General features: G+C 51.7%; 4 protein-coding genes across 4 annotated transcripts; 2 read left to right on the top strand and 2 right to left on the bottom strand.

Moving 5' to 3' along the window:
• Positions 1–36: 36 nt before the first annotated feature.
• Positions 37–2143, top strand: PV05_11230 (uncharacterized protein; the record flags this gene model as incomplete). The annotated part of the gene is made up of 4 exons (XM_013454692.1): positions 37–132; positions 183–292; positions 348–1547; positions 1645–2143. 4 exons carry the CDS (start codon positions 37–39, stop codon positions 2141–2143), a joined length of 1905 nt encoding a protein of 634 aa, XP_013310146.1.
• Positions 2144–2778: 635 nt separating this feature from the next.
• PV05_11229 (uncharacterized protein) lies at positions 2779–4959 on the top strand (the record flags this gene model as incomplete). The annotated part of the gene is made up of 8 exons (XM_013454691.1): positions 2779–2814; positions 2889–3095; positions 3174–3504; positions 3555–3693; positions 3786–3835; positions 3929–4427; positions 4454–4848; positions 4946–4959. 8 exons carry the CDS (start codon positions 2779–2781, stop codon positions 4957–4959), a joined length of 1671 nt encoding a protein of 556 aa, XP_013310145.1.
• Positions 4960–5353: 394 nt separating this feature from the next.
• Positions 5354–7119, bottom strand: PV05_11228 (uracil-DNA glycosylase). Its single transcript, XM_013454690.1, has 2 exons — positions 6582–7119; positions 5354–6436 (listed from the first exon to the last, which is right to left on the bottom strand). The coding sequence occupies exons 1-2, from the start codon at positions 7055–7057 to the stop codon at positions 5650–5652; spliced, it is 1263 nt and encodes a 420-aa protein (XP_013310144.1). The 5' UTR covers positions 7058–7119; the 3' UTR covers positions 5354–5649.
• Positions 7120–7246: 127 nt separating this feature from the next.
• On the bottom strand, positions 7247–11472 carry PV05_11227 (uncharacterized protein). Its single transcript, XM_013454689.1, has one exon. The coding sequence runs from the start codon at positions 10992–10994 to the stop codon at positions 7554–7556; it is 3441 nt and encodes a 1146-aa protein (XP_013310143.1). The 5' UTR covers positions 10995–11472; the 3' UTR covers positions 7247–7553.
• Positions 11473–11605: the final 133 nt, after the last annotated feature.

The following is an 11605-nucleotide window of genomic DNA, read 5'->3' as shown; positions in this document are numbered from 1 at the left end:
GGTAGCGTGAGCTGAAGTGTCGGTCTCCATAGTCCCATGGTCGGCCAGGAGGCATCCGACCTCCAAGTGAGGGAAGATTCTCATGATGACTCCAGACCGGCAAAGAGGCAGCGCAACTTCATTGCACGACAGGTAAGTACTGAATCACCACTCGAAGACTATTCGACTGCTAACCCTTCTAGGCCTGTGAAGCTTGCCGTACAAAGAAGACGCGGTGCGATGAAGACATGCCATGTAGCTTGTGTCGGAGTCTGGGGATCGAATGCACCTATGTCGAGCGCAAACCTACCAAGTATGCCTGTCTCCAGACCATTTTCTTTGGGACGAACTGACGGCTTCACTTCCAGAAACGAGACCTCTATGGGTATGATTTTCAACACTCTGAGGAGAATGGAGTCCAAGATCGACCATCTCTCAATCCCAACCGCTACTAGACCTTCGCCGGAGGTGTCTCATCGAAGTGAATCAAATCATGCTCCTATTGCTAGCCCGTATTCTATGGAACCGGTTCCATCGAACCGAACCTTGCCCTCACCACAAACCCAGACAAGCAGACCTCTGACTCAGCCGACAGCCAGCGGATCGGTACTGTCCTTCAGTGCTCATCGAACTATTCATTGGCCTGGAGTCCATGCGTCGCTGCCACCGAGTCTTTCTAGCGCCATTGAAAACCTGGAGATAACATACCCTACTCATCTGGAGTCCGAACGACCGTCACTAAACCCCATCATCCAAGCAGCAGCTACAATGCCTACAGGCGATTGGCTGTCCTCGCTGAGTTTGTCATGTGTTAAAGAACTGTCCAACGCCTATTTCGACACCTTCAATCGGGTATATCCTTTTATCGATCGAGACTACTATTACCTAAACACACTTGCTGTTGTGGTTCGTGAGGGATTCGGCTACGACATGGAATCATGCCTCGTTCTCAATATCATGGCATTGGGTTGTATGGGGCTCAAAGCTTTTGAAGAAGGTGGCTTTGACACATCCCAGCATGCTCCGATCACGCCGCTCATTCGTCACATCATGGAAGAAGAATTCGCCGGACTGAGCTTCTTCAACGAAGCCCGCAGAAGAGTAGGGTTCTGTCTCTGCGAGCGAGACATTCAGAGCTGCCAATATTATCTGTCATCAGCAGTCTTTTTCGCCCAAATCATGCGCCCAGTCGATGAGTGGATGATGACCAATCGAGCATCTGTCAGTTGTGCTGCCTTCTGGAAATGTCCGCCCAAGCCTCTTGATGAATGGCTGTCCGACATGCAATCGAGGTTGTTCTGGAGTGCGTTGACACTCGAGAGCGTCATCGTGCAAGAATTGGAATTACCATCCAGCGGCTTGAAAGAATGGGAGGAGACAGTCCCGCTGCCAAAGTTCACCACATATCCGTACGTCAGCAAGTCACGCGCTCAAAACTCGGACGACTCGTATTACCATTATCACTTTCTTGCGCAGATCGCCGTGAGAATCATCTTGAGTCGCGTGCGTGAAGAATTGTACTTCAGCAATCCTTCAACGGCTCTTGCAGAGGAGCTTTGGCACCAATTGTGAGTTCGTCCTTTCGATACGCTAATCGGGGAAGACACTGTAGCTTCTAGTCTTGGTTTCTCTTGTGTACCAGAACAATACATTGACTGTCGACAGGGAGCAGTGGCGTGCCAACCTGCCCGAAGCGCTGCACTTCGCTGAGGACGATCCGGAGCCCGTCTTCGACAGCCCCAGCGATGCCGTGGTAGTCGCTCTACTCCAGGCCCGGTATCGCATCTCGACGTTCCACCTGGGCCGGCCTTTTTTGTACAAGGCATTGCAGAATCCATCAGCAGCTACGGACAATGACCTGAAAATGTGTTCGAGGGCATTGCGGTTTGCAATGGACTGGCCTCTAATTTGGGACCGTCTCCGCGCCATGCCAAATTTCATGCCACTGAAATATTTTTGTGCTGGTCAACTTTTTGGTCAACTGTTCATTTTCAATGCATTCAAAAACTCGACCAACGAGCGACTGCGGAATGCACTCCCTAACGGGTACGATCTGTGGTGCACCAGAATGCTCAGATACATTACCGAATTCGTTGGATCCAGTCCGACGATGGCTAAGAACCTTGAGCTGCTTTCCACACTGTATCAGCCCAGGGACACATGAAGCTGGTGCGCCGGAACAACTTGTGATTGCATTGTGGAAGCTTCGCCAAAATGCGGCCCTCTTATGCGAGGCCATCGTGGCCATCTTACTGTAAGCCCCGTCGATCGCTTAAGCGTTATTAGGCGAAGTTTGAGGCTCTTAACTAGTGGCGGACTTTTGCGAATCACGTCCCAGTGCTAGCCACAGAGTTTCTGCGCTGACTTTGGGTACCTACCGTGCCGGCGGCACCGACGGCCCTTCCATACGGAAACGGATCGGAGTACAGGAAGTTGTCCCTCTCTAACGATTTCCCAGAATGTACGGAGTACGACCACCCAAGATCAGCATTGCGATTCGATGTGAATCGGCGGGGTACGCCCTTCTCAATCCAATGGTTGGCATACAGGTAGCTCGGGTGCCGACTGTGGCACCTTGGGTTGCCACTGGGTTGCCAATTCTGATACCGAACCTAGTGTCGCCTCCAGCAAGGCGCACCCGCATGCACCGCGTGTCCGAACTGCAACACGAGCAATCACGACCACTTCAAAACCATGATATAACGTTCATTGCTCTCAACTGCGTTAAGATATTCCTATCTCGGGTTCGTTATCTCGGTCGGCTACCACCATCTTCATCTAACGAATCAATCGCACATCATGAGCGTCAAAGTCCAGTCCGCGACTGACCCAAATGTAAGTGTCACTGCGGATTCGTTGCTGTTCCCGTCTCTCCCATACACACCTCTTGGTGCTAACCACACGCACAGCTCACTCTTTCCAAGGACCGTTGTGAGCCTGGTTCAGTGAATATCCCACTATGCAAATGGCCAAAGACAGCGGAGACCACATCTTCTGATCCTAATGAAATCGCCACAAAGATTGTGGATGCATTCAACTCCTCGCTCAACAATGGAGACACCAAGGCGATAGCCAATCTGTTCTTAGAAGACGGATACTGGCGGGACCATCTCGGCGTTACATGAGACCTTCGCACGTTGAAAGGACGCGACAAGATCTCCGACTTCTTGGTCGACGGGTGTCCGTTGACCCAGATCGAGATTGACAAGAGCACGCCTTACCGATCACCACAATTTGGAGCCTTCGATGGTACAGGAGACGTCAAAGGCGTACAATTCTTTTTCAATTTCACCTCCAAAACAGGGGTTGGCCAGGGTCTTGCTCGCTTAGCCGAGAAAGACGGACAGTGGAAAATCTTCACCTTCTTTACGACACTGCGTGACATCAAGGGCCATGAAGAAGCTACTTACCATCGAAGACCCAAAGGTGTGGAGCATGGTGGGAAACCTGACAGAAAGAACTGGCAAGAGAGGAGAACTGCCGCCATCAATTTCCAAGGCAAAGAGCCGACAGTATTGATTGTTGGTATGTTGACGCTTTGCCTGCTCATCGAACCACCACTTACAATTCCTCAGGCGCCGGCCAGGCCGGGTTGACGGCAGCTGCCCGTTTGCAAATGCTCGGAGTCGACACTCTCATTATTGATCGCGAGAACACAATTGGCGACAATTGGCGAGGCAGATATCACCAACTTGTTCTACACGATCCAGTTTGGTAAATCTTTCCCACCGCCAGGCCGTGCCATTCAAGCACGAGTCTAGCTTTTATTCCTATCTGGACCTGTACAATCTTCTAATCATTTGCAGGTACGATCACATGCCTTATTTGAATTTCCCTCCGCATTGGCCAATCTTTAGTAAGTTTTGCTGTCCCGGAAACTCTGCACCAACTCTGCAGAAGCCTTTTCTTGTTTCCTCCTATACTGGTACAACGTTCTGATGTTTTGTAGCGCCCAAGGACAAACTCGCCGAGTGGTTCGAATCATATGCCAAATTGCTCGAGCTAAATGTCTGGGTCCAAACCTCGCTGCAATCAACATCCTGGGACGACAAGAAGAGAGTATGGACAATAACAGTCAAACGGGCAAAGCCGGATGGTACTACGAAAACTCGCACACTGCATCCCAAATACGTGATCCAAGCCACTGGACACTCGGGCAAAAAGAACTTCCCGTTTCATCTCAAAGGGCTCTCGGACTTCAAGGGCGACGTGCTCTGCCACTCTTCCGAATTCAAAGGTGCAAGGCTCGATGGTAAAGTCAAGAAAGCTGTGGTCGTCGGCTCATGTAATTCCGGGCACGACATCGCTCAAGACTTTTATGAGAAAGGGTACGACGTGACACTTGTTCAGCGATCAACAACGTGCGTCATCTCCAGCGAGGCTATTACTGAGACCGGTCTGAAGGGCGTCTACTCCGAGGACGGCCCGCCCGTCGACGACGCAGATATGTGGCTTCACAGCTTGCCTAGCGAAGTTCTCAAGGCATTGCAGGTCAAGATCACGGCGCTGCAGGCGGAATTCGACAAAAAAAAACGCTTGACGGTCTCGAGAGCGCGGGCTTCAAGACTGATCGCGGACCCGAGAATGCGGGCCTGTTTATGAAATACTTCCAGCGCGACGGTGGATACTATATTGACGTCGGTGGCTCGCAATTGATCATCGACGGCAAAATCAAGGTCAAGCAGGGCCAGGAGATTCAGGAAGTGCTCCCGCGAGGCCTCAGATTTGCCGACGGCTCGGAATTGGAGGCTGACGAGATCATATTTGCGACGGGCTACTCGAACATGAGAACTCAGGCGAGAGAGATTTTCGGTGATGAGGTGGCAGACCGCGTAGGAGACATTTGGGGGTACGATCAGGAAGGCGAAAGTAAGTGATCCCAAAGTGGGCTTGGGATTCGGTTCTCTCGCCTTTCCCTTTGCCAATTGACACCGAGTCAAGTTACTCGATGCTGACAATGATCTAGTGAGAACCATTTAGCGCAAATCGGGACATCCGGGTTTCTTTTTCATGGGCGGCAATCTCGCGCTGTGCAGATATTATAGCAAGATCCTGGCGCTGCAGATCAAGGGGCTCGAGGAGGGGCTTTACAAGTACTGAGAGGTCAAGAGGCTAGCAAGGAACAAAGAAGGAGATGGCGAGATGTCGGCCGTGGCATGTTGTGCGGTGATTTCGAGATGGACGCGTTGGCGAGAGAATCCCTCAAAGTATGACTTGAGGAGCGACAGTCGCGCAGTCGCGCAGAGACAGCAACAACTGAACAAATGGGATGCTTTTGAGATGTGATGAGCACATGGCACATATTTCGAGAAAATCTGGCTCATCAGTCCACGAGTTTGAAAAGGACGGGCCGCTTGAAGTTGAGGCAATAGCCCTCCAGATCGACTTCCTGGCGTGCAGTATATGATTATCGAGCAAGCAATCTACCTGGATCCCTTTCTCATACATGCCAGCCATTCCATTGCCATACACACAAAGATCCGGAACTCCCAACCGCAACCAGAACGAGACCCAGCATCCAACATCCAACAGCGGCTGGCTTGAAACGCAGAAATTCTCCGTGGACTCCAACGAGTTGATGGAACCCGCGATATTCCCTGAACTTTTGTTGATAATGTTACAAGTCTTCTCATCTTCTCGAGACCATGTAAGGCTATCCCTTAAGAGCCTTCATGAAGCACCCTTCCCTCCAGCCTCGGCCGCAGCCTCAGACCTAGCAACGTCCTCCAACGCCGCAATCGCATCCTCGTCGTCCTCTCCGTCAAACTCCTCCTGTTCTACAATTGCCACCCCGTCCTTCCGCTCTGGCAACTCGGTCACCGGCCCATCTTCGTCCGCTGTCTTCTCCTGACTGTCCGTAACCTTGACGGGCTCCTGCACGTCCGGCTCGGGCCCCTTGATCGGCTTCGGATGCGTCAAATCCCAATCGATTACACCTTCCGCGCCATACCGGCTCTGGAGCCAGTCGTTCGTCTTTCTAAAATGCCCGCACTCGAAGAAGCCCTTGTGCGCACTGAGCGGGCTCGGATGCACGCTCTTCAGCACGAGATGTCTCGCGCCCGTGATCTTCTCGCAGCGCTTTTGGGCCGGGCTGCCCCACGCGAGAAAGACGACGCCGCGAGTGCGCAGTTTGACGACCGTGTCGATGACCTTTTGCGTGAATCTCTCCCAGCCGCGCTTCGAGTGTGAGTTTGCCTCGCCCGCGCGCACGGTGAGACACGTGTTCAGCAGCAGCACGCCCTGGTCAGCCCACGGGGTCAGGAGTCCGCCGTTCTTCGGGGGCGGGTTGAAACCGGGGTACTCCTTCTTGATGGCCGTGTAGATGTTCTTCAAGCTCGGGGGTGCCGGCGTCGGAGGCCGCACGGAGAAGCAGAGGCCGTGGGCTTGGTTGTGCCCGTGGTACGGGTCTTGTCCGAGGATGACGACGCGGACTTTGTGCAGAGGGCAGTGGCGGGACCTGTTTATTACCGAACGACGCAAACCCTTCCGTCAGCCCAATGAATGACTTTTTGTGGTGACGTGTGACAGTGTGTGTGCATAATAAGGGGGACTGATGATGAGCAACAAGGGAAGGAGAGGGTGTATATAAGGTATATACGAACCAACTGTACACATCTTCCAAAGGCGGGTAGATTTTCTGCTTGGAATCGATCTCTTTCTGCAGGAACCGCTTCAAGTCCAAAAACTCGCGTGATGTGACCTCGTCTTTCAACTGGGCCAGCCAGCTTGCATCCAACGTGTCGATTTCGAGTTTGAGTAGTTTCCTCTGCTCCTCGTTCAGGCCTGCAGCCCATTTGTCCTTGTCGAACTTAACCGGCACCGGATCGACGCCAGCACCGTTTCCATTAGTCGAAGAAGGGAGAGAAGCACCGTTCGTGGCTGGCTTGGCTTTGGGAGGGCCGAAGAAAGAGGTCAAGTCGGCGTTCTTCTTGGGTTTCTTTGCGTCATCAGTGGTAGAGGAGGTCGGAGGGTCTTTGCGCTTGAGTGACATGCTGGGAGAGTAGAACCGCGGGTGTAGCTTCTGATATGAGCGAGACGCTAAAGTCGTTTGAGTAGGACGAGAGCAAAGCCTCAGCATACAGCCTATACACTTAAGTAGATTGGGTCTCGGATGGCGAGGTGATGAATCGGATTGCTACAGAAGGGACTTTCGCAGTCAAACTACAGAGACGCCAGGGAGGTACTCCGCTAAAAGACGCGTTCCATTGACGCGTTTAGTGGCAACCTAACTAGGGAATACTTATTGCTCCGTACCCCAGACTTCAGCCTGACCAGCCTGACTAGCAGCCTTGCGCTCTATCTGCATGCAAAAGAAAAGGATGAGCACCGGTCAGATTGCTATCCTACTCTCATTCGAGTCGTATCTAGCTCCTCGAGCAACACCAGGCTTGCAAGAACTTCTATTCATTCAAAAATTGGCAGGTTGTCATAATGCCAATCAACATTCAGCTTCCTTGCCTCCCGTTTGCATTAAAGCCCAGTCCATAAGGGTATTTTGCGTAGTCAACAAGCTCTCCGGTGAGCTAAAATCATGAAATATGAAACTCCCCATCCCTTATACACAAGCTGGGTCACTAGTCCAGCGTAATGACCTCTGAATTTCTGGCAGTACCCGTCGAACCTTTGGTAGCCGCAACGGGTCTGCTACCCTTAGTATTTGGAGTCCGCTGCTGTTTAACAGGCCCGATGGGCATTGCGTTGCCGGGCATCTGCAACTTCCCCGGTGCTTTGGGCTTATTCATCCCGTTGGGGAGGTTGTCTTGTCCTTTCGTAGCTTTGTTTTGAGTTTGATTGCTTTGAGTACTCGCGGCGTCTGAGTCTGTAGACTGTTTGGCCCAATTGCACAACACTTCATGGATTGATTGTAACAGCGCTTCTGGCCGGTCTGCCATGCACGCCGCGGCGTTGTCGAGAGCAAGCCACTTCGACTCATTCTCTGACCGAGCAAATATTTCTTGCCGCAATTTGGCCCGCAAGGCTGGAGTAGTGTACGACGGTCTTGTGTAGGACTGGAAATCCTCAAGCGCAGCCCGCACCAGCCACATTGGCTTGTCTGATGAGTTAATGTGTTGCACAATTTCAAGTCTTGCCAGCAGATGCGGTTGCGAATTCGGTCCAACATCTTGAGGAACTCGGGCTGCTGTGGTAAAGTATTGGACTGCGAACGCCGTGGCATTCCTGACAAGGACATGTACCCGGACACCTGATTCTGGGTTACGCGTATCTGGCTGCTGAGGTCTTGCGTTGAGCCCAAGATTTCGTTGGAGGGTTTGCAAAAAGGTTGTCAATGGGAGGGTCAGTATTAAGGAGGTTAGGAAGTCTCCGACCTTGGCTGCGAAGGGAACATGCGGTGCCTGAAATAGTCTCGTATACTGCGAAGCGAGGTGAATATGCGGATTGACTTCGCGCGGGAAGAAGTCGATCCGAGGTATTTGCGATCCCACGCCCAGGTTGATATTGACACCGAGTTCTTTCGGTCCATCGTGCTGATAAGTGATCGTGAAGGAGGGATTCGACATGGTCTTCAATTTGAGGCCTGGGAGACGGTAGATCTGTTCCATGGTGGCCAGACTCTTCTCAAGGTCCATAGCTTTGTCCACAATGGCGGAAATTGCTGGTTCGGATATTGAGCTCTGTACACGAATCGTCAACGTGCCATGCTGCGAATCAAGTGTGACATCGCCATCCAACATCGACTTGTCCAAATGTTTGAGGACACGCTGACTCGCTCCATTCTGGACTTGCGCAATTGTCAAGACTCGACCGGTGGCCCTGTCTATTCCGCCAAAGCGAACTTTGATGGTTTTATGCACGGCAGTAGCATCCACACTCCCGGATATGGATTTTGCCATACCTGGCGAAGGATGCCGCTGACCAGCAAAAGCCGGCTTGGACATATCCAGCTCAAAAGACAACTCCGGCAGAACATAGTGCTTGTCGAAGGCCGGAAACGGAGCCAGTTCCAATTTCTCTCCTTTCTCGCGCACGAAGTCGGCGTTGCGCTGGAGAGAGATCAAACCGTTCGCATAGTCCGCAAGCCTTTCGAAATATGCAGGAGATAACTCTTCCTTGACATGGATCTTCTGTGTGCGCAAAACCTGGAATTGCGCATGGGGATTGAGTCCATTGACGGCTATCTGCTGTGATAGACACCAGTGGTCGCCGTCGTGCGCGTGAATTATCGCTAAGAAGAATCCCCAACCCCATTGACTCTGTCGTACTAGGTTGATTCGTACCACCGGTCCTCCGTACATGGTCTTGATTTCGCCTTGAGTGAGTCTGAAAGCGCGCAACGTCTCCCAACTCGTGCCTGCAATGCTTGCAAGGACCACGCCCTCCATCACACTGCATCGGAAGTTGAGCAATTTTGACACGATTTCATCGGCCACATTATGTACACGGTTGATTTCGTACTGCAACCGCTCGCTCCGTTCGCTGACAGGGCTGATTACCAGCATTCCTGTTACCGCATCCACTTTAAGCTGCAGATGTGAGCCTCGCGACAATTGTATCGTCAGGGAACATTGCTCAGGGTCTTCGTCCGAGGTAGCTTGCTCGACTAGTAGTTCACCACTAGCGAAAAGTGGTGTGAGAACCAGCTTATCGAAGATAGAATCGAGGTGCTGTGTAGAATGTTGTGCGATGACTTGACGAAGAATATCCTCGACGCAGAGTACTGAGTCATCCAGCCGCAACAGTAGCGTATCGACCTTTTTGCCATGCCGCATCCACTTGATCTCGAGACAAGGGACTGGCTCTTGTCCAGATACATGGTTGGTGCCGCGACCACTACCGATGCCGAATTCGATCCAACTCTTGCTAGACGGCCTCTCCGTCCAGTATTGTATTATGAGATTTCGGCGAATCATTTCCACGCGAAGATGGCCAGCCCACTGACTCCGGAATAGGTCGATTGCTTGGTTGTGGAGTTCAGCTAGTTTGTAGGACAAGGTCAATTCGTGAAGAAATAGATAACAACCATGCAGCCCATCCCGGTCGATGTTGGAGTTGGCAAGGCGTTCGATTTCTGCGTGCAAGGCATCCGTGATCGGAGGGGCAGGCGAAAAACGGAATCGAAAGTCCACCATTCGGAAATGCGCGTCGACACTCTCGTCCAGGATGGACACATCAAGCTCAAATTCATTAGGAACTGTGAAAGTTGCACGGCCGTCATGAACGCGAAATTTACGAAGTTGTCGTGGTAAATCGTCGGCAAGCGCGAGTCTGACGCTCAAAGCTTGATTTAGTGATCTCAGTAGTCGTAAGATTTGTTTGTCGGAGAGGTCTTTTTGAGGGAGATAGGCTTCCAAGGTAGGAAATTTGGCGACCTTGCCTTTTGATAGGACCTCAGCTGCTACTTTCAGATCGGGATTGGGCACTTGGAAACCGGCAGAGTCTTGCTTGAGCAGGGCCATTGATGAGATCGCATTCCAGTATGCTCGTCGGCGATCCATGAGCCAGAAGTTGATGGAAATCGTCTTGCTGACATCATCCACATTTTTGCTCCATTCCAAGAGGACCAGTAATTTTATGAAGTCGGCCTTCTGATCGTTTGCGAACCTCAGCAAGCGATCTTTCTTGTCCAAATTTGCCTTGGTCTGATTATTCGGCAGGTTGTTGGGCAAAGTCTTTGTCTGATCTAGAGGAAGTTCGGGGACTTGCATCGTTGCCAGCTGTTCCACCATACTGGCCAAGCCATTCCAACACGTTTGAGAGGCTCTACTGATGAGCGCAGCCATCGGCAAGTAGCTGTCCTTCGGTACCAGGTCCAGAATTTCCGGAGGCGCTTGTTCAAAGCCATTTGCGACACTACGGGGGTGGTCGCCATTTGGAATTTGACTTGCGCCATGCTGACCGTTGACTGGAATGGAAGAGCCATTCTTCACTGGAGCCGGAAGAGGTTTGACATCTTGCACCTGTTTTGTTTGTCCAATGTGTGAGGCTGAGTTTGAGACGTCGTGTTGAACGCCATTGAGAATGCGCTCCCCATTGACTGTGGGCCTATCCCCGTTCATGTTGACACGGCTTGTACCATCAGATACTGCATGGCCGGCACACTATGAAGCGCGCTCTTGCGGCCGACGCAATAATGTCAAATTTGTTGACCCCTTGTACCTCCTCTTCAACGATCTAGGCCGTTCTAAAAGAATCGAGTGTTGCAGATGGCGAACAGATTGATGCCGTTTTTGAGTCGCAGACTAGGTGAGAACAGTGAGAGACGTAGGGTAGGAGTCGTCAGAAGCCAGCTTCGTAGAAAAGAAGGCGGCAGGGAATAACAGGTGAAGAATCGAAGACTGCGGCTGGGTCACTGGGCCGTTTGCGGAGATGGGGAGAAAAGTATTAAGTGGCACGGCAAACGTGGATCGAAAAATGAAAGCGGCAAACAACTCGATGTTGGTGCGAGAGACAATAGACTGCGGAAGATGGTGATAGTATTGTGTTTCGAAGTGGTGTGAATTGTGAAGGGATTGATTGCGGTTGTGATGAATGACACGAGCGGAAAGTCGGCTGTCAAAGGCCTTCGTTGGCTCACAGATTCGATTCAGATGGCCAAGTGGGCTTCCGTTGGAGTAAAAGCGGCAACCTACGTAATTAAATGTGGCATGGCTCGAGCATGGCTTTTACA

This window comes from Exophiala xenobiotica, assembly GCF_000835505.1.
Source record: "Exophiala xenobiotica strain CBS 118157 unplaced genomic scaffold supercont1.7, whole genome shotgun sequence".
In the NCBI taxonomy this organism is placed as follows: Eukaryota; Fungi; Ascomycota; class Eurotiomycetes; order Chaetothyriales; family Herpotrichiellaceae; genus Exophiala; species Exophiala xenobiotica.
This window is presented reverse-complemented; position numbering and strand designations above follow the sequence as displayed.